At 41.8% G+C, this 23346-nt stretch overlaps 1 protein-coding gene and 1 pseudogene across 2 annotated transcripts; both read left to right on the top strand.

Moving 5' to 3' along the window:
• Positions 1 to 1498: 1498 nt before the first annotated feature.
• On the top strand, positions 1499 to 7322 carry RAB39B (RAB39B, member RAS oncogene family). The gene is made up of 2 exons (XM_027534459.1): positions 1499 to 2068; positions 4470 to 7322. The coding sequence occupies exons 1-2, from the start codon at positions 1854 to 1856 to the stop codon at positions 4894 to 4896; spliced, it is 642 nt and encodes a 213-aa protein (XP_027390260.1). The 5' UTR covers positions 1499 to 1853; the 3' UTR covers positions 4897 to 7322.
• Positions 7323 to 13360: 6038 nt separating this feature from the next.
• Positions 13361 to 14975, top strand: LOC113887353 (annotated as a pseudogene). The gene has a single exon (XR_003509716.1). The product of XR_003509716.1 is annotated as an obg-like ATPase 1 pseudogene (transcript).
• Positions 14976 to 23346: the final 8371 nt, after the last annotated feature.

The following is a 23346-nucleotide window of genomic DNA, read 5'->3' as shown; positions in this document are numbered from 1 at the left end:
CCACTGTACCCATCCCACTGTGGCAGGATTTAATTTTATTAAAGTAACTTCTGATAGTTTTCCTAAGAAAAAGAAAAGAAAAAAAGAAATGGTCTTTTCAAACTTTGCCAACTAGAATTTAAATTGCTAAGTATGTTTTCAAAGTATAATGGCCATATCTATAACATTTAAAATATTCATACTCTTTGACTTTTTGGTCTTTCTTTTTAAAACCCTATTTCATAGAAATAACATATGTGTTGTTTATCCATTTATCTGTTGATGGACATTTGGGTTGTTTTGCAGCATTGTTATGGCAAAAGGAAACTGAGTTGGAAATAAAGAGATGTCTACGATTCTTTATTAATTGCAAAAAGCAAATGTCAGAATGGTCCAGTTTGATCAAATTTGTGTAAAATCAAACAGCAATAAATGTGTATATGTATATATTTTATAGAAATACATGTGGAAGAATATATAGCAAACTTCATATTTCTTTTCAGTATATTTATACTGTTTCACTAGTTTTAATGAAGAGGTGTTACTTTTGCTATTTGAAAGACAGAGAAAAATTTTAATTAAGAAAAGGAGGTGGGTGGAAGAAAGGAAGTTGTTGTTCAGTGGCTAAATCGTGTCCAACTCTTTGTGAACCCATGGACTGCAGTACACCAGGCTTCACTGTCCTTCATTATTTCCTGGAGTTTGCTCAAAGCATTGAGTGGATGATGCCATCCAACCATCTCATCCTCTGCCATCCCCTTCTCCTCCTGCCTTCAATCTTTCCCAGCATCAGGGTCTTTTCCAGTGAGTCAGCTCTTCCCATTAGGTGGCCAAAGTATTGGAGCTTCAGCCTCTGCATCAGTCCTTCCAATGTATATTCAGTGTTGATTCCTTTAGGACTGACTGGTTTGATCTATTTCCAGTCCAAGGGTCTTTCAAGAGTCTTCTCCATCACCACAGTTCAAAAGCGTCAATTCTTCGGTGCTCAGCCCTCTTTAGGGTCCAACTCTCACATTCATAGGTGACTACTGGAAAAACCATAGCTTTTACTATAGGTACCTTTGTTCACAAAGTGATGTCTCTGCTTTTTAACAGGCTGTCTAGATTTGTCATAGCTTTTCTTCCAAGGCTTCCCTAGTGGCTCAGGCGGTAAAGAATCCGCCTGCCAATGCAGGAGACCCGGGTTTGATCTCTGATTCGGGAAGATCCCCTGGAGAAGAGAATAGCAATCCACTCCAGTATTCTTGCCTGGAGAATTCCATGGACAGAGGAGCCTGGCGGATTACCACCCATGGGGTCGCAAAGAGTCTGACACGACTGAGCGAGTAACACTGTCTTCTTCCAAGGACCAAGCGTCTTTTAATTTCCTGGCTGCAGTCACCATAGCCTTTGATTTTGGAGCCCAAGAAAAAGTCTGTCACTGTTTCCATTTTCCCCCCATCCGTTTGCCGGGGAAGTGATGAGACTGGATGCCGTGCTCTTAGATTTTTGAATGCTGACTCTTAAGCCAGAAAAGCAGGGAACTAGCTTCTGCCCCCCCAACCCCCGCCCCCGGCCATTTCTATGTGCGCTGCTTTTACAGACAATGTGGTGCTGGGCGTCGCCTCTACCTGGAGGATTACAGTAAGCCTGTTGTCAGTGATGAGTCAGAGTGCGTGGTGCTGATGCTGCTGCCATTTCATCACCTCCGCGAGCGCAGCATCCATCCCTCGGTCCTCCCCGCGCCTGGGCCTACCTGGCCTGAGGCTCCCAGGCCAGCGATGCCCTCGTGGCTGATCTAGATCAGGACCGAGCCGCGCTCTCCGAGGCCCCGGCCTGGCGCCCCCATCTCGCCGCCTGAGGCCCGGGCCAAGGAGACCTGCCGAGCCTCGGCAATGGAGGCCATCTGGCTGTATCAGTTCCGGCTGATTGTCATCGGGGATTCCACGGTGGGCAAGTCGTGTCTGATCCGCCGCTTCACCGAGGGCCGCTTTGCCCAGGTTTCGGACCCGACGGTGGGGGTGGATTTCTTCTCCCGTCTGGTGGAGATCGAACCCGGAAAACGCATCAAGCTCCAGATCTGGGATACCGCGGGTCAAGAGAGGTTCAGGTGGGAGCGCAGACTCGGCCCGTGAGCAGTGGGAGGTCTTCTGGGTTTTCCCGATCCCCGGGGGAAGAGGACTTCCTGGTCCCGGTCGCCGCCCTTAGCGAAGGTAGCGAGGCTCTGAGAGTTTCTGCTCAAGCCCACCTTCAGCTAGCTGGGAATTCAGTAGAGGGAAAGATACATCCTGGCAGTCAATAATACATATTGCTCGTACCACAACTCCACCAACTTGCCCCCTTCGTGGTTAATCAACTCGCTGGAGTTGATCTCTGTCATTCATCAATTTCAGTCCCTATGCTACATTTCAAAAAATGTTCCCAGGTCATCCTAATGTAGGATGACAGATCTAGATAGGTGATGTAGAGATAAAGATATAGATAGAAACATAAATACTAGATAGAAATAGAGATGTATGTGATGATTGATTCTTTCTTGCAACTAGCACGCATGCAATGATCATTCACTCTCTGCCAGACACTGCACCTATCACTGGGGAAACAGCCTGAGGAACCTCCTGTAAGGGGATGCCATGTAAACAAAATAGACACAGGCATTGCCCTCCTAGAATGTCTCTGCTAGCATAGTGGAGGGGGAACTAGGTCAGTAATTACACAAAAGAGTGCCTTGTTCATATTTGTAGGCTCACCGCCTATGATAACATTTAGCACATAATGAGTGATAAATAAACAGGTGGAATTTTCTCTTCCAACACTTTGTTTCACTTGTAGCATGTATCACGTGTAATTATATGTATGGACACAGATGAGGGAAGGCTTACTGGAGACAATGACGCCTGATGAGTGTGAGGAAACTGCATGTATAAAGACAAAAGTCAGAGCAGTGTACGCAGAAAACTTTGAGCTACAGTCATGCAGAGCAGCCAAAACTCAATCAAGAGGCCTCAATAAATCATCATTTATCTAGTGAACAAGAATCAAACATAGAAGATATTGGTTAGCTGGTTGAAGAGGGGTGGGGAGAAAAGTTAGACTTGTCTCCACTTCCCCACTTCTGCAAACAAATATCCTTGTCCAGGTTCACTTTGAACTTGTGATTTCATGTTTCACATTATAACCGAAGAAAGGCATCTTTTGTGTTTGTCGCAATTTCTTTCTGTATGAACAGCCTTTTCATATCCACGGATTATTATTTATTGGATGATAGTGACTTCTAAGGGTTCTTTGTATATTAAGAATATTAATCCTTTTCTGTCATGGATGTTGTAAAGTGTTTTTTCAGTTTTTCATTTGTCTTTTAACTTTGTTTACATTAAGAAAATTTTTTGCTGTTTTGTTCTTACCATCATCTAGCTAGGACTCCAATTCCCTGGACAATGTTTGTTCTGTGGCCCCAACTGGGCCATTTGTCCTAAGGCTTAAGCTATCGAGTCCCTCATTGTTTATATTCTTCATCCAAGGAGAAAGAAAAACTAAAAATAGACATAGGTCAAGAAGCATGGTAGTCTAAGGAAAGTGACTGGATAAGCAAATAGTTCTACAATGTCTAAGATGCCCTGAGAAAAGTACCATAATGCACATTGAAAATGAAGCTCCTCAAATCAAGAAGCGAAAATATATGTGGTTTCTTCCATTTCAGAAGTAGAGAAAATGTATAATAGGTTTTAGAAACATTCTGATTACAATGCTTTAAATAAATCATACGATTTTAAGGGGAAGCTTTGTCTATTTAGGCAGTTTCTCCCACCTGGTGGCTCCTGAGTCAGCCTCTCTGAAGTGGGGCAGACAGACAATTGGCTCAAGGTCTTTGCAGACAATCCCTCTTTTTCCTATTCCCACATGGCCTGCAAAGTAAAAAAACAAAATCGTGTTCCCCTTCACAGAAGAGGTTGAAGACCTCTGGTGAAAATAAAAAGGTAACAGAGAAATACGGTAATGATAAATGGAGCACTTTTGTGATATATACTTGTATTTCCTGTCAACTATCATAAATTCATTTTTCTTTTTTAGAAAATCCTATGCCAACTATGATCATTTGTAATGAGCTCTCCAGGTGACAGAATACTTAATCCATTATTTCATTTGCCTCATGATAACCTGTTACTTAGATATCCCACTTAGCAGAAAAAGAAATCTCATTCAGCTCTTCAGTGGTGAGAATGGACAGGTTAACTATGGTTTGACCTAAGCTGAGGGAAAATGCCTGTATGCCCACGAGCATTCATTTCTAGAAGATACCATTTCAAAGCTTAGCTCAATTGAAAAGTTTAGCTCAATTGCAAATTCATGTATCGTTATTATGATGGAATGACGTTTGTATTCCTTTGTTACAAAGAGAAAAGCATTTTCACCGAAGGACTCTGTCGCTAACCAGAGACCACTCTTTGAGTTCACTGAAGTACAGGAGTTTGGGCTTGGCATTCAATCTTGACTTCTCTCTTGTGTTCTAGATCCATCACTCGTGCCTACTACAGGAACTCAGTAGGTGGTCTTCTCTTATTTGACATTACCAACCGCAGGTCTTTCCAGAATGTCCACGAGTGGTTAGAAGAGACCAAAGTACACGTCCAGCCCTACCAAATTGTATTCGTTCTCGTGGGTCACAAGTGTGACCTGGATACACAGAGGCAAGTGACTCGCCACGAGGCTGAGAAACTGGCTGCTGCGTATGGCATGAAGTACATTGAAACGTCAGCCCGAGACGCCATTAACGTAGAGAAGGCCTTCACAGACCTGACAAGAGACATATATGAGCTGGTGAAAAGGGGGGATATTACCATCCAGGAGGGCTGGGAAGGGGTGAAGAGTGGATTTGTCCCCAACGTGGTTCACTCTTCAGAAGAGGTAGTCAAATCAGAGAGAAGATGTTTGTGCTAGTTAGCCCTTGTGTCTCCAAAACCTGCTGTCCCACCTGGACTTCCAGCTGATCAAAATGATAGAATCATCATGCGACTCAAGAGAACTTAAACCTCTATATTGGATACCAAGTGAGCCTCTTCCCCAAGGGGCCCTCAGACAGGTGATTGGTAGGTGGGCGGGGGAACCTGGAACTGGAACTGGCCCTGTTTTGTGGCCCAAGCTGCGCACTGGCTGCTCTGTATGCCCTTTGTAGACTGTATGTCAAGAAGCTGAGGTCCAGGGAACCAGGCCCCCCAGGAAAGTACACCCACAGTCAGGACAACTATTTCTCGGTGTTGCATAGGTCACGATCATAATAAAATATGTAAAAGGGATAAAAGTATCACATCGGGAACAATGATCAAACCTACAAAAATGAGAGATATTGACCCAACCAATATGAATATCCTGCACTAAATGTATGTGTGGGGTTTGGTTAAAAGGTACCAATTAGCTCTCCACAGCTCATCTGTAAAATGAGGGGTATGGGCCAGTCTTTTCATAAGACCCTTTCAAGGCCTGGTGTTCTGATAAAAAAAAATGGTGTGAATGTCAAGAGGGAGTCAATTTATACACTGTTATTATCAATTCAAAAAAATGTACAGTCTTGTGCAAGAATAACCAGCACTGTGTAAGAAATTTTCCCATGCAAATTATCATGGAATTAGAAGAGAGAAATACTATTAATACCGATGTCATCCCCCTTTTGCCTCTGACCACACCTGGGATTTCACTGCTTTGGTGACTATGATCTGAACGTAAACATCTGCTTAGGAGGGGCTGTAACCCTTACAGACACATTATGGTTCACTGAATGACCTGTTTGATCATTGTAAGAGGCCATGAGGTTTTCTTCCCCAGTTTACAAAAAAATTAACTGAGAGGCAGAGGAGAGTCACTAGGCCAAAGTGAAGGTCTTCTGACTCCTGGTTTTTACTTCACTGCATCATCCTGCTGCCCAATGAATAAACTGTTATTGTTTACTTTGGAAGAGATATGACTGCAAATAAATATTCTCTACATGTTAGGATATGTTTCCTTATTGATTATAACTCAGCTCTAACCCTGAGGAAACCTGGGCATAAGTCAAAGGTAAAGCCCATTCAGGTATTATTGACAAGAGGATTTTACACAAGTGAATAATTGCACAGTGAACACATATTAGAACTATTTGGGTTATGTGTTCTTATCACTGAAATGCAGTGGATATATTATTGAAAGGAACTAAATACAGCAATGGGGAGTGGGGTGGGGGTAAATACTCACTTCACAATGACCTTGGCTCCTTGTTTGCCATATGCCTACACTGGGCTCCTATCTACCCTACAAAGTTAACTCTTAATTCTCAGGTGAACAGACAGCTAACTAGTTGCATCAGAAACTTGAAATGGTTGCCTTGCGGTTCCATTATCTTCTTTAAGAGAGGTGATGCTTTAAATGATTTTTTGATTGTAGCCAGTTCAGCTAGGCAAAAGCCATACTTTTTGTAGTAAAAAAACCAATTCTGATTAGAGTCAGGTTTCTCATTTCCATTGTGATACGAACGCCTAAGGATGGTAAATTGCTTTGAAATATGGTATTAAATTTCAGAATGGATGTAACTGAATCTGAAATTTGGAGGATTTACTTCAGCCAAAATAAAGCAGTAAAATCATGAAAATTATGGGAACAAACCACCTTAGACCTACCTGCAGCATCCACTACAAGTGACCCAATCATCATCTCTTCCTTGGTTTAGCGTGACCTAGCTTGGGTGGAGTAACTAAGTTGCCAGCTTTGTGGTTGTAGAAGACAAATAAAAGATAGTAAATTGGGCTAACACAAAGTTTCATCAACTGCTATACTTAATTATGTTTAGAAGATTCTGAAAGCAAGATTATCCAGTGGATAGATGAGAGTTGACTGGATTCTGTCAGTTCAAGAAAAAAAGGATAGAAACAAAACTCTCTACCATTTTCTTGACTTAAATACATCATATGTATATTTTTCTCATTCTTTGCATTTTTAGGCAGGTTTAAAAATACTCATCATAGATTCAGCAGAAGTGGCTGAGCTTAACTGCTTAAACAAATTCTAGAACTTTAAAACTCATTTTAGTAGAATTCAGTGCTGTTGTCACTGCAATAAGTGGGTTTTGGAAAAGGTGTGAAAAAGTCAGGTGTTAGTACAATATTAAGGGTAAAGCTCTAGAAGCTATTTTACTACATAGGTGAAGACAAGATAAACTAACTTGCAACAAAGACCACAACTGCATGTTGGATTAGATTGCCTCATATTCCAGAATAAAATGTACTGTGTACTTTTCCTCACTTTGTTGTGCACTGTAATGAAATGTGAAAAACTTTAGCTGTATGTGAATGAAAATATGCTTGTATTTAGTAAAATGGTTGATTATGTGACTGTAAGATTCCAAGTGTGTGTTGTAGCTATTTCCAGAGGAGTCTGTCCCTACAGTGTAGCAACTGCTACCAAGAACATCAGGTAGGTGGGACATACGCATAACAGTATTCACCAATATCTTAAAGCCAGAAAGTTACAGGATCATCAGGTTGAAAGTCACAGAGACCTCACTAATCCCTGGAAATGCCATATGACTTTTGCAAACATTTGTTCTGTGAAGCCTAAATATGAATCGTTGCAATTTTTAGTCAAGGGTTTTTTGTTTAAATTTAACTATTTTTGTTAAATAGCTCCTAAAAATTGGGGGGGGGTTGTTTTTTAATTGAAGTATAGTTGATTTACAATATTATACTCATTTCAGATTTATAAAATAGTGATTCAGTATTTTATAAACTATACTCCTTTTAAAGTTATTACAAAATATTGGCTATATTCCCTGTGCTGTACAATATACCCCTGTAGCTTACTTATTTTATACATAGTAGTTTGTCCCTCTTAATCCTCTACCCCTATCATGCCTCTTCTCTTTCTCCCTGCTAGGAACTACTGATTTGTTTTCTATATCCATGAGACTGCTTCTGTTTTGTTATATTCAGCAGTTTATTGTATTTTTTAGATTCCACATGCAGGTGATATATTTGTCTTTCTCTGTCTGACTTACTTCACTTTGGTATGATAATCTCTAGGTCCATCCATATTTCTGCAAATGGCACAATTTTGTTACTTTTTATGGCTGTGTAATATTCTACTATATATATATATATATATATCACATATCATATATATATGTGTGTGTATATATATATCACATCTTGTTTGTCTATTAATCTGTTGATGGCCACTTAGGTTGCTTCCATGGCTTGGGTATTGTACATAGTGCCACTGTGAACACTGGGGTGTGTGTATCTTTTAAAATTAGAGGTTTTATTTGCTTTAGATAGATGCCACATAGCTTATTACAATTGTTTTCCCTAGAAAGTCTTCTTTTCTCAAGGCTACATTGCTTCTATCTTTTCAAGTACTACTAAGATGTGCATTTTGTGTCAGGATCACTTGCAGTATGGAGCCCAGATTGCAACACAAGAGTTCCATACACTGCCTAGGGTTTATAGCACATATTTGGTGGAGGAGTAAAAAAAAAAAAAAAAATGGAAGCCCTTCCCAATAGCTCAGCAGTAAAGACTCCACCTGCAATGCAGGAGACACAGGTTCTATTTCTGGGTTGGGAAGATCCCCTGGAGAAGAGAATGGCAACCCACTCCAGTATTCTTGCTTGGAGAATCCCATGGACGGGGAGCCTGGCGTGCTACAGTCCATGGTGTCACAAAGAGTAGGACACAAATGAGCGACTGAACACACACATGAAAAAAAAGGGAAAATGTTTGATTCAGAGTCTGAGCATAAGCTTTATCACTTTTATAATCATGAGTGAATGAGGGAGGTAGGGAGGGCGGGGAGAAAGGAGGGAGGGAAGGACCAAAAATGCAATATCATTCAGTTACATGACTGTAAATATCACCTGTCAGCCAATGAGTCCTGAATTTCTATCTGCAGCTCATCTCTTTCTCCCTTGAAGTTTACACATTTAGAACCAACTGTGTAGCCAACGTCTCCATTTGAATGTCTATTAGGGTCATAAGTGTAACATGTCACACTGTCATTTGTTGCCACGGTTGTTGTGATCACTGATCTCCCTGCTTCCAGAGTCTATTCTCCACACAGCAGCCAGAAGGAGCCTGAAAAAACATTTATTATCAGCAATCAGCTGCTCGTAATGCCCCAGTGGTTATCCATTTTAGTCAGCTGAAAACCCAAAGTATTTCCAGTGGCCCTCAGAAAAACTTTTAAAAATGAAGTTCAACCCCTTTGCATCACCTGTGTGGCCTTGTTCATCAAACACCCCTGGCACATTCACACCTCAGGGTGTTTGTATTTGCCCTTCACTCAATCTTAGATTCTCTACCTTGAGATGTCTTCATGGATTTCTCCCTGACCTCCATCAAGTTCTGAAACCAACAGCTGCTGAAATCTGCAAGCAGCTTCCTGATCCTAGAGAAGATGTGGCTTGAGAAGTTGTTCCTGACAGTGCAACCTATGGTCTAACTCCTTAGTCTGCCCTGGGAAACCACAAGGTTTAGGGAAAGGGAACTTCAGTTCAGTTCAGTTCAGTTCAGTCACTCAGTCATGTCCAACTCTTTGTGAACCCATGGACAGCAGCACACCAGGCCTCCCTGTCCATCACCAACTCCTGGAGTCCACCCAAACTCATGTCCATTGACTCTGTGATGCCATCTAACCATCTCATCCTCTGTTGTCCCCTTCTCCTCCCGCCTTCAATCTTTCCCAGCATCAGTGTCTTTTCCAATGAGTCAGCTCTTCCCATCAGGTGGCCAAAGTATTGGAGCTTCAGTTTCAACATCAGTCCTTTCAATGAACACCCAGGACTGATCTCCTTTAGGATGGATTGGCTGGATCTCCTTGCAGTTCAAGGGACACTCAAGAGTCTTCTCCAACACGACAGTTCAAAAGCATCAGTTCTTCAGTGCTCAGCTTTCTTTATAGTCCAACTCTCACATCCATACATAACTAATGGAAAAACCATAGCCTTGACTAGACAGACCTTTGTTGGCAAAGTAATGGAACTTAGAAGGAGAGAATGGGAAACTTTGAGAGCACAGTTTCACATGAAGGAGTAGACAGTAGTATCCCCAAGCAGCAGTGGGTTCAGAAAGACAAGTCTGAAAATATATCCCTAGGATTTCAGGGAGCAGGAAGGTATGCACGACCTTTGCCAGTATAGTGCTGGTGGAGTGATTTCTGCCGACACCAAGCCTCTTAGTAAGTTGATGTTCTGAGTTCTGTTGGAGGCCCAATCTTTTATGATTTTAGTCACTGTCTTTGTATTGATGACTCCCAACTGAAGGATTCCAGCCCACTCTTGTGTGCACTATACCAATACAACCAACCTGCCTACTAAACACATCCACAAATTCCTCAAACTTGACATATCCAGTATGAAATCAATGGTAATCAAAACAAGCTCCTTCAACCCCAGACTTGCTTCTGTAAATGACACCACCATCTACCCCCTTGTTCAACACAGAAACTTAAAAGTTATTCTATTTCCTCACTTTCCCTCACTTCCCATATCAAATAGGTCATCAAGTCCTATCAATTCTTTCTCCAAAATATAGCCAACTCTGCCATTTTCTCTGCCCCTATTACTATCACCTTTGTCCAAACCACTATCGACTCTTTGCTGAACTATTTACTATCTTTCTAAGTGGTCTCCCTACTTCAGCTCTTATTCCCATGATACATTCTCAATATAACAGCCAGAATGATCTTTTCAAAAAGGAAATCACATCAAGTCATTCACCTGCTTGAAACCCACCAACAGTTTCTCATCACATTTAGAACAAAGTCCAGACAAACTTGACATTTCTTAATGTGGCTACAAGGCCATGCATGATCTGGCCTCTGGCTACAGCTCCAGTTGTAAGGTCCATGAAAGTAAGAACATTATTCATCTTGTTCACAGATATTTCTCTTATACAATGTGTACTATAGATATAGGTTTGAATCATGATTTCTTCTTGCCCAACTTCAATTCAGTAAGAAAGATATACCCACCTGAATGCAGAGTTCCAAAGAATAGCAAGGAAAGCCTTCCTAAGTGATCAGTATAAAGAAATAGAGGAAAAGAATAGAATGAGAAAGACTGGAGATCTCTTCAAGAAAATTAGAGATACCAAGGGAACATTTCATGCAAAGATGGGCTCAATAAAGGACAGAAATGGTATGGACCTAACAGAAGCAGAAGATATTAAGACGAGGTGGCAAGAATACACAGAAAAACTATACAAAAAAAGATTTTCATGACCCAGATAACCATGACGGTGAGATCACTCACCTAGAGTCAGACATCGTGGAATGTGAAGTAAAGTAGGCCTTAGGAAGCCTCACTATAAACAAAGCTAGTGGAGGTGATGGAATTCCAGCTGAGCTATTTTGAGTCCTAAAAGATGATGCTGTGAAAGTGCTGCACTCAATATGCCAGCAAATTTGGAAAACTCAGCAGTGGCTACAGGACTGGAAAAGGTTAGTTTTCATTCCAATCCCAGAGAAAGGCAGTGTCAATGAATGTTCAAACTATCACACAATCACACTCATTTCACATGCTAGCAAAGTAATGCTCAAAATCCTCCATGCCAGGCTTCAACAGTACATGAACTGAGGACCTTCAGATGTTCAAGCTGGATTTAGAAAAGGCAGAGGAACCAGAGATCAAATTTCTAACATCCCTTGGATCATATAAAAAGCATGAAAATTCCATAAAACATCTACTTCTGCTTCATTGACTACACTAAAGCCTTTGACTGTGTGGATTCCAACATACTGTGGAAAATTCTTCAAGAGATGGGAATACCAGACCACCTGACCTGCCTCCTGAGAAACCTGCATGCTGGTCAAGAAACAACAGTTAGAACCAGACATGGAACAACAGACTGGTTCCAAATTGGGAAAGGAGTATGTCAAGGCTGTATATTGTCACTCTGCTTATTTAATTTATATGCAGAGTACATAATGTGAAATGCTGAAATGGATGAAGCACGAGCTGAAATCCAGATTTCCAGGAGACATATCAATAACCTCAGATATGCAGATGACACCACCCTTATGGCAGAAAGCAAAGAGGAACTAAAGAGCATCTTGATGAAGGTGAAAAGAGAGTGAAAAGGCTGGCTTAAAACTCAACATTCAAAAAGCAAAGATCATGGCATCCAGTCCTATGACTTCATGGCAAATACATGTGGAAACATTGGAAAGAGTGACATATTTTATTTTCTTGGGCTCCAAAACCACTGTAGACGATGACTGCAGCCATGAAATTAAAAGACACTTGCTCCTTGGAAAAGCTATTGGAAGAAAAGAAAAGCTTGGAATGAAATCTAGGCAGTACATTAAAAAGAAGAGACATGACTTTGCTGACAGAGGTCTCTATAGTCAAAGCTATGGTTTTTCCAGTAGTCATGTATGGATTTGAGAGTTGGACCATAAAGAAAGCTGAGCCCTGAAGAATTGATGCTTTGAACTGTGGTGTTGGAGAAGACTCTTGAGAGTCCCTTGGACTGCAAGGAGATCAAACCAGTCCATCCTAAAGGAATAAGCCCTGAATATTCATTGGAAGGACAGATGCTGAAGCTGAAGCTCCAACACTTTGGCCACCTGATGCAAAGAACTGTCTCATTGGAAAAGATCCTGATGCTGGGAAAGATTGGAGGCAGGAGGAGAAGGGGACAACAGAGGATGAGATGGTTGGATGGCATCACGGACGTGAGTTTGAGCAAGCTCCGGGAGTTGTTGATGGACACGGAGGCCTGGCGTGCTGCAATTCATGGGGTCTCAGAGTCAGACCCGACTGAGTGACTGAACAACAACATAGCTGCACACAGACTGTCTAGATTAACACATGAATCCTTGTAGGTAAATTTTGGTAATTTATATTTCCTTTGAAACTTGTATCTTCCATCTAGAATTTCAAATGTATGGGCATACAGTTGAGCTTAGTATAATTTTAAAGTATCTGTATTTGTGGATAGAAACCTTTCATTTACAATGTTACATGTTTCTGTTTTTTATTATTCAGAGGCGTTATATTAGAGGTCTGCCTATTTTTATCAGTATTTCCAAAGAATCAGTTGAGTTCTTGGTTTTATGCTTTTTTACTTCTTCTGCATTGTGATGTATTAATTATTATGTTACCTACGTAAAAGGCCTTCCTTTTTCTGTGCTCCAGTCAGAATTCCCAACCAAGCCAACATGATTGAAGGCAGAAGGGGAGGTAAGAACAGAGTGTTAACTGCTGTACAAGTATAAAGCAGGGCTGTCTCTAGTAAACAGTGGCATCCATACTAGAGTTTATTTTTCTGGGCTCCAAAATCACTGCAGGCTGGGTGGCCGGCATGGGGCGAGGGCAGCTGGCGGCGTGCAGCGTGTGGATGAATGAGGTGTTGTTGGACTAGGCCGCGCCTCACGAGAGCGGCCCACGCCTCACTTGATGCCCCCCAAAAAGGGAGGTGATGGAATTAAACCACCCCCAATCATTGGAAGATTTGGAACCTCCTTGAAAATTGGTATTGTTGGATTACCAAATGTTGGGAAATCTACCTTCTTCAATGTACTAACCAATAGTCAAGCTTCAGCAGAAAACTTCCCATTCTGCACTATTGATCCGAATGAGAGCAGAGTACCTGTGCCTGATGAAAGATTTGACTTTCTTTGCCAGTACCACAAACCAGCAAGCAAAATTCCTGCTTTTCTAAATGTAGTGGATATTGCTGGCCTTGTGAAAGGAGCTCACAATGGGCAAGGCCTGGGGAATGCCTTTTTATCTCATATTAGTGCCTGTGATGGAATCTTTCATTTAACACGTGCTTTTGAAGATGATGATATCACACATGTTGAAGGAAGTGTAGATCCTGTTCGAGATATAGAAATAATACATGAAGAGCTTCAGCTTAAAGATGAGGAAATGGTTGGGCCCATTATAGATAAACTAGAGAAAGTGGCTGTGAGAGGTGGAGATAAAAAACTAAAACCTGAATATGACATAATGTGCAAAGTCAAATCCTGGGTTATAGATCAAAAGAAACCTGTTCGATTCTATCATGATTGGAATGACAAAGAGATTGAAGTATTGAATAAACACTTATTTCTGACTTCAAAACCAATGGTCTACTTGGTTAATCTTTCCGAAAAAGACTACATTAGAAAGAAAAACAAATGGTTGATAAAAATTAAAGAGTGGGTGGACAAGTATGACCCAAGTGCCTTGGTCATTCCTTTTAGTGGGGCCTTGGAACTCAGGTTGCAAGAATTGAGTGCTGAGGAGAGACAGAAGTATCTGGAAGCGAACATGACACAAAGCGCTTTGCCAAAGATCATTAAGGCTGGGTTTGCAGCACTCCAACTAGAATACTTTTTCACTGCAGGCCCAGATGAAGTGCGTGCATGGACCATCAGGAAAGGGACGAAGGCCCTTCAAGCTGCAGGAAAGATTCACACAGATTTTGAAAAAGGATTCATTATGGCTGAAGTAATGAAATACGAAGATTTTAAAGAGGAAGGTTCTGAAAATGCAGTCAAGGCTGCTGGAAAGTACAGACAACAAGGCAGAAATTATATTGTTGAAGATGGAGATATTATCTTCTTCAAATTTAATACACCTCAGCAACCGAAGAAGAAATAAATTTTAATTATTGCTCAGATAAATGTACAACTTCCAAAAGGCATATACTTTTTTTTTTAAATTAAAATTTCTGAAAACTGAAAGGGCAGGTAAAGTTGGGGTGATGGGAATCTTCTACAAACAATTATTTTTGTTTTAAAATTAAAATACTGTGTACCTCCAATGAGATGCAAGTTCACCAAATGTGAACAGCTTTGCTTTTCACGTGATTAAGACCCTACTCCAAATTGTAGAAGCTTTTCAGGAACCATATTACTCTCATGATACTTCATTAATCTCCATCATGTATGCCAAGCCTGACACATTTGACAGTGAGGACAATGTGGCTTGCTCCTTTTTGAATCTACAGATAATGCATGTTTTACAGTACTCCAGATGTCTACACTCAATAAAACATTTGACAAAACCAAAAAAAAAAAAAAAAAATCACTGCAGATGGTGACTGCAGCCATGAAATTAAAAGACACTTACTCCTTGGAAGGAAAGTTATGACCAACCTAGACAGTATATTAAAAAGCAGAAACATTACTTTGCCAACAAAAGTCCATCTAGTCAAGGCTATGGTTTTTTGAGTATTCATGTATGGATGTAAGAGTTGGACTATAAAGAAAGCTGAGCCCTGAAGAATTGATGCTTTTGAACTGTGGTGTTGGAGAAGACTCTTGAGAGTCCCTTGGACTGCAAGGATATCCAACCAGTCCATCCTAAAGGACTGAATATTCATTGGAAGGACTGATGCTGAAGCTGAAACTCCAATACTTTGGCCACCTGATGTGAAGAACTGACTCATTGGAAAAGACCCTGATGCTGGGAAGGATTGAAGGCAGGAGGAGAAGGGGATGACAGAGGATGAGATGGTTGAATGGCATCACCAACTCAATGGACGTGAGTTTGGGTAAACTCCGGGAGTTGGTGATGGACAGGGAGGCCTGGCGTGCCACAGTCCATGGGGTTGCAAAGAGTTGAACATGACTAAGCGATTGCTGAATTGATACTAGAGTTAAGTACTCATGGCAAAATAAAGCAAGGAAGAGGGGTAAGGACACACATTTGTGTGTGTTGTGCAGGGGGCCAGTCCTTTCCAACGTGTGTATGGTGGCCTTAAGAAGCTCATTTAGGAAGTTATATTTGAGCAGAGACTTGAATTTAGAAGAGTTCAGGGGGAAGCTATGTAGATAACATCTGTATATCTGGACAAAATGGGGAAGGATTTTCCAGGAAGAAAGAATAGCAAGCAAGAAAAGTCCTGAAATAGAAGCAAAATGATTGTCCATTCCAGGAAGAGCAGAACCAGGCGTGCTAAAGCAGAAGGCCCACAGGGAAGGGTACGAGGTAGGCAAAGGGCCGGAGTGGAAGCCAGCTCATGTCAGTGAATTTAGATCATTGTCAGGATGCTGGCTTATGCCCTGAGCTCTGACCTCTTCACATGGTGGACCACAGAGAGACAAGCGTGGAAGCAGAGAGCCCACCTCAGAGGCTGTGGTGGTGATCCAGGCAACAAATGTTGGGACTTGGGCCAGGATTGTAGCTGAGGAGGTGATGAGTCAGTCACATTTTGGATACACCATGATGTTAAGAGTCAGGATTTACAGATGGATGAATAGGAAATCAGAGTATGTTGGAGTGTGGATAGACTTGAGTTGGAGGTGAGGCAAGGGAAGGAGTTAAGTTTTTGACACGTTGAGCTTGAGATGTCCATGAAGTTTGGCAGATGGAACTGTCAAGTAAGCAGCTGGATACAGGCGTCCAAAATTCTGAGCTCTCAAGGTCCAAGTTGGAGACCAAATTCTGAGGCTCACCAGGGCAGGAGTGTTTTCCAACACGAAATGAGTGAAGTCACTCAGTCGTGTCCAACTCTTTCGACCCCATGGACTGTAGCCCAGCAGTTTCCTCCATCCACGGACTTTTCTAGGCAAGAGTATTGGAGTGCGTTGCCATTTCCTTCTCCAGGGGATCTTCCCGAGCCAGGGATCGAACCCAGGTCCCCTGCATTGCAGGCAGATGCTTTCCTGGCTGAGCCACCAGGGAAGCCCTTGCAACACGAGGGTGAATGACAAACCAGAGGTCTAGGAGATAGAAGCGCTGGCACATGAATGTGAGAAGAAGCAGGCAGAGAGGTGAGAGGAAAACCAGGCAAGGACCCTAAAAAGCCAAGAGGGAATCTCAGGAGGAGAGAGCAATCTTCCATGTTAGCTGCATCTGACTGAGAACAGGAGAGAAACAGGAGAAACAACGGGGACCATGAGTACAAACACTTTCAGGACAATGCTTTCTGTGAAGGGCAGAGAAATGAGGATGGCAGCTTGAGGGGAAGAGAAGCCAGGAGAGAATTGTTTTTAAGATAAGAAAAATTCAGTGGACAAAGATAGAGGATGCAGGAGAGAGGGGCCCTGGTTGTGGAGAGGGCGGGTGAAGTGGAGAGAGGCCAGCTGCTCTGCTGTGGACCGTGACACGATGCCCATGCTCCTCTGACATTTCCAGAATCTGCAGGGCCATGCTCTGCCTCTGATGGGCTGATTTGTGTCCCCCCAGCAAGATATGTTGAGGTCACCACAGTGAATCTGACCTCGTTTGGAGACAGGGTCAGAAGCTGTCATTAGAGGGGTGGCCCCATGGATCCGTTGATGTCAGACTTCAGCCTCCAGAAAAAACTCGAAGACATTTCTGTTGTTTAAGACTTCCCTGGTGGCTCAGAAGGTAAAGCGTCTGCCTACAACACAGGAGACCTGGGTCCGATCCCTGAGTTGGGAAGATCTCCTGGAGAAGGAAATGGCCACCACCTCCATTCTTCTTGCCTGGAGAATCCCATGGACGGAGGAGCCTGGAGGGCTACAGTCCATGGGGTTGCAAAGAGTTGGACATGACTGAGCATCTTCACTTCACTTCTAGGCCATCAGAGGCCAAGAGTTACAAGGACGAAGGAACAAACAGGTTTGGTCACTGGCACTGGGGACAGAATGTGTGCACTACCCAGGCCAGAACCTGGCTGAGCAGATATGGCCCCTGCACACATTCAAGATGCTTCACATACCGCCCAGAATGCCTATGATGGTCCACATGTCTTGGCGAGGGTAGGGTGGCCAGAGGCTGACAGTAGGCAGAACTGAGTTGGGTGAGACAACTGTGGACGGAGGCAGTCATAGGCTGGGGGCTACACTCAGCAAGGGGCCTCCTGCAAAAGCTTTTTTTTTTTTTAATTATTTTAATTGGAGGCTAATTACTTTAAAATAAAAAAAGTTAGAGAAACCACAGCACAAAAAAAGCTTCTGTCTTTTACAGCCAAAGAGACACAGACGTAAAGAACAGACGCTTTTTTGGGGGTGTGGTTTCTCTTTCACTTTTTCTTTTTGTAAATTTATTTATTTTCATTGGAGGCTAATTACTTTACAATAAAAAAGCTAAACAGAAACCACAGCACAAAAAAAGCTTCTGTTCTTTACAGCCAAAGAGACACAGATGTAAAGAACAGAAGCTTTTTTGGGGGTGTGATTTCTCTTTAATGTTTTTTTGGGGGGGGTAAATTTCTTTAATTGGAGGCTAATTACTTTACAATATTGGCGTGGTTTTGACCATACATAGACATGAATCAGCCACGGGTGTACATGTGTTTCCCATCCTGAACCCCCCTCCCACCTCCCATCCCAACCTACCCTCAGGTCATCCCAGAGCACCGGTTTTGAGTGCCCTGTTTCATGCATTGAAACTGGACGGGTGATCTATTTCACACATGGTAATATACATGCTTCAATGCTATTCTAACTTTTTTTGCTGTTGAGTGACAGAAGCGACAGCCAAGGCTGACAGATATTGACAGCTGGGAGCAAGAATCGGAGCATGGAGGTCTGAATGGCTGACCTACGGATGGTGGAGCCTTGCACCCCTGACTTTAAAGTGCTGGGAATTTGATGTCTGATTAAACAAGACACTGGCTTAGCCAGGTCAGGACAGCACAGCAGGAGTGGAACCAAAGCATGTGTGGTGTGTGCAAGGACCTGAACAAGACAGACCATGAAAGAAGTCAAGATGTGGGGGACAGTGAAAACCTGGAAGGGAACAGAATGGCTTGAGGTGGAGATTAAGAAGGCACTGCAGGGATTGACAAGGTCTTAGCTGTGACTGAGGCTGAGAGATGGGGAGATGACAAGACACCCCAGAGAGGGAGATCAAACAGGAGAAACACTGTCCTTACCTTAAGGACAGACCAGCTGCAATCTCTATTGAGGAAGGCAACAGAAGTTAGTTTGTTTGACATTTTTGTTTCAAATTTCTATTTTCATCCAAATCCCTTGTTCCCAAGTTGCCTAATGTCCACATTCCATTAAATTCTGCAAGACACAAAATTGATTCTCCAAAACCTCCCACTGCTATCTCACTTGAAGTGTTCAAAACATTAAAAAAAATGTTACTCTGAAAAACTTCATTTGTATTAATGACAATTCCATGCAAATATTTTTTGGGGGTGGGAAAAAAGCAGAAACAGGTGGGTTAACAAAAGTCATACTAGATAATGTTTACAATATGAATACTGATTTCCATAACCAGTGTTCAGTATACCCCACCACTTCTAAGCTCAATATTAAATATTGGTATATATTTGCCATTATTCAGCTACTTGAATCATTTTTCCTTATGACATACGCAGAGTCACATCAAAGTTTCGAGCTACACAAAAGCACTCTGACCATATTCCTGCCCTTTTTAAAACTCTTCCAAGCTTTGTTACTATCTGCTTTTAAAATATCGTTTCCCTTGGTCATTCCTGCTGCTGCTGCTAAGTCACTTCAGTCGTGTCCGACTCTGTGCGACCCCATAGACGGCAGCCCACCAGGCTCCCCCATCCCTGGGATTCTCCAGGCAAGAACACTGGAGTGGGTTGCCATTTCCTTCTCCAATGCATTAAAGTGAAAAGTGAAAGTGAAGTCACTCAGTCGTGTCCGATTCCTAGCGACCCCTTGGACTGCAGCCTACCAGGCTCCTCCATTCATGGGATTTTCCAGGCAAGAGTACTGGAGTGGGGTGCCATTGCCTTCTCCGTTGGTCAGTCCTACGGGTGAACAATTCTCCCTATGGTCACTAGTTATCTGGATTTCTCCCAGAAGTATGTTGGGACCCATCAACTTTCCGCAGTTCGTGGTGTGACCACCTGAATACATATAGGATAGGAGGAGAGTCAAGGACGGGATCTTCCAGGATTATTTTATCTTGGACCAATTCTTATTTTTCCAGGACCTTCTTTGTATCATCTGAACTGTGCAGATTCTATCCTTAAAGCCAAGGTCAGTCCTAGACCCTGGTCATCTCTTGCATAGCTGAGGACCAATGGAAAACAAGGGCAACTACAGCCCACTTGTAACTGAACCCTGGAGTCGATGTTTCAGGGTGACACCAAGTCGATCCTGAAAAGCTAATATTGTCACTTTGCTGTGGTATTGCAAGCAACAGTGATCGTGGAGTTGAAAATTACATGTCCCGGGTCAGTTAAAATGTAACTCTTAAGCTGCCTCTGGACCACCTGGCTGAGAATAAACAATTGCCCAAGCCACTCCAAACATGGACCTAAGTAGCCAAAGATGTAGGTATTGACGAAAAGGAAGAGATCATTATCTCCTGACCTTTAGCTTTTTAAAATTTTTGTGTATTTTACTCTCTAGAATCCACAGCTTTGAACTGGAGAAAATAAGCTGATTCAGCCTAAGATGGGTTTACTTGGAGGTGCTAATAGATCCGGGAAAAAACTCACAGCCCCAAAGACAAGTTGTTACACAATCTACTGAACATAAGCCATGGCTAGGAGGCATGATCCTTTATACACAAACTGCTCAAATACACTGTGCACACAAAACAAGAAAGAGACACAAATAAAAGTCAATTCTTTACATGAACTTTGAAGCACTATCCATACCTCAAAGGAGTCGGCTCTTCACATCAGGTGGCCAAACTATTGGAGCTTCAGCTTAATATTATATCAACTTAGTAATATATTACATATTATATTAGCTTAGTATTAACTTATCATTATACTAGCCTATTAGCTACTAATATATAATTTTAGCATTAGTTTATTGTTAGCTTAATATATTAAATATACACAATTTATATACATACACATACATATATATATCCAATTTATATATATATACAACTTACATAATTACATAATTTTGTATTATATTAATACAGAAGTGTATTAATGTAGAGATGTGGCGAATAGCAAGCCATGTAGTCTATGATACTGGTTGTGGTTATAAAATTTCAAATTAATACATGTACAAATTCAAAAGTTTATTGACTAGTTTTGGCCACAAGACTAAAAAGTCACTTTGCTTTAGTATACTGTATTGGTGTTTTTCTTTCTGGCTTACTTCACTCTGTATAATAGGTTCCAGTTTCATCCATCTCATTAGAACTGATTCAAATGTCTTCTTTTTAATGGCTGAGTAATAATCCATTGTGCATATGTACCACTGCTTTCTTATCCATTCATCTGCTGATGGGCATCTAGGTTGCTTCCATGTCCTGGCTATTATAAACAGTGCTGCAATGAACACTGGGGTACACGTGTCTCTTTCCCTTCTGGTTTCCTCAGTGTGTATGCCCAGCAGTGGGATTGCTGGATCATAAGGCAGTTCTATTTCCAGTTTTTTAAGGAATCTCCACACTGTTCTCCATAGTGGCTGTACTAGTTTGCATTCCCACCAACAGTGTAAGAGAGTTCCCTGGACTCTGTGGGAGAGGGAGAGGGTGGGGAGATTTGGGAGAATGGCATTGAAACATGTATAATATCATGTATGAAACGAGTCGCCAGTCCAGGTTCGATGCACGATACTGGATGCTTGGGGCTGGTGCACTGGGACGACCCAGAGGGAGGGTATGGGGAGGAAGGAGGGAGGAGGGTTCAGGATGGGGAACACAGGTATACCTGTGGCGGATTCATTTCGATATTTGGCAAAACTAATACAATATTGTAAAGTTTAAAAATAAAATAAAATTTAAAAAAAAGAGGAAAAAATTGAGAAGAAAAAAAAAAAGTCACTCTGCTACGAGCTCCTGAAGTTCAGTAAATTTATGGCAACACCTGGCTTTGGGTTAAGGAGAAAACAGCTCTCCAATCTATCATGTCATTGTCAAACTTGACCTTTCAGCTGATTCCTGAGTTTTGCCTCACCTAGACAGAAATTATTCCATCTGGCTCTTTAAAATATCTTAACTTTTTGTTGGTATTTTAAAATAAACAAAAGATTATTGCTTTTGTTTTTTTGCGGAGGCAGATACTAGCTAAGCAGCCTTATGAAGGGGACTAGAAAAGGAAGTATCCCACTGACAAAAACTGACCATGATCATGCAAGATCCAACAGGCCAGGTGAGAGGTGTTGAAAAACCCTTTCTCCCTCGAGGCAAGATGCTCACCTTGGATCAGCTTTCTAGTTTGGTTGTCCTGGAAACATGATGAAGGTGTATGGTCCTCTGTGGGACTGCTGGGCCTGCTTCCAGTATAAAGTCATGGGTACCTGACTCCTGGCCTGGGAGGGCTACAATTGAATGTAAACATCTGCTGGGGGCCACAGCTCAGGGTCCCTGAGTGCAATGGACCTCTTGTTCCCAGGCCTTGACCCTAGCTGGGACCCAGGCTGTGCACAGGGGGCTGTTACAAGATGGTTTCTAAACCCAGCAGCTCCTGCACCCATCTGTGTCGTCTGCGGGGACCACTGCAAGAATTTCCACCTAAGAATGATGCTTCAAGCTGACCCCTGGCATGGCGTCCATGGGGTCTTGCCTGTCCCCTATTCTTCAGAGTAAACTGGTATTCAGGCATGGCCTATCCAGGTCTTGGGAGTTCAAATGTGTTGCTAAACACAACTCTAACTATGATGAGTATTGCCTGTGCTCTTGGCTGTCTTCAGAGACAATACACCTCCACATTTAGCACTAAACAGACAACAGACATGGCTCCATAGGGGATCAGGACCAACCAAGATGAACCTTTAAGAAATGATTTGAGACCCTTAAAGATATTGTGAGGTACAGGGCTGAGAATAGCAAACATAAAAGAACGGAGAGTATTCATTCATTAAGGAACTGAACTTAATGAATTACTCAGTATGTGCCATGGTACAGACGGAAGGAAATTCACCTGGGAACCAGACCTTGGTTTCACTCTGGCTTTGTGGTTGTGGCCATCAGTATCTAAAGTATGTCAGACATTTTTTTTTTTGGGGGGGGGGAACATTTATTTTTGTTTCAAGTTCCTGTGTTCATCTGAATCCCCTGTTGCTTCCCATCATCCCCTTACCAAACTCCTCTCAGTTAACCCCAGAAAATAAAATGTTATAATCTTTGACTCTGTAATTCTATTTTTGGTAATCTAATCTCAGGAAAAATCCTAAATACAGGAAAAATCCTTTTGTAAAAATGTAAAGTGCTGAATTATTTACTTCACACACAAAAAAATTTAAAACATCAAATGTCTATAGGTCACAGTTTACTAGGGTCCAGCTATTTAGAATACTGTTAAACCAGTAAAATAATGTTAATTTAAAAGCATTATATAATAGGCAGATTGCAAATTCCATGTTAAGTATGATAAAAATTATACAGACAAAATTATTTAAATTATGTTTTTTTAAAAACCTATGCATAGTAAAAGAAATGGAAGCCATAGAATCATTAAGGGGCGGCTGCAAGTGGAACTGAAATGTCTTTTTTTCTCCTAATTTCAAAACGTTCTCAAGTGAACATGTTTTACAATGGAAACGTTGATTTCAGTTGCATTTTCAACG

Source organism: Bos indicus x Bos taurus, chromosome X, assembly GCF_003369695.1.
Source record: "Bos indicus x Bos taurus breed Angus x Brahman F1 hybrid chromosome X, Bos_hybrid_MaternalHap_v2.0, whole genome shotgun sequence".
NCBI classification, from domain to species: domain Eukaryota; kingdom Metazoa; phylum Chordata; class Mammalia; order Artiodactyla; family Bovidae; genus Bos; species Bos indicus x Bos taurus.
Note: the sequence above shows the minus strand (reverse complement) of the source record. Positions and strands in the feature narration are given on the sequence as shown.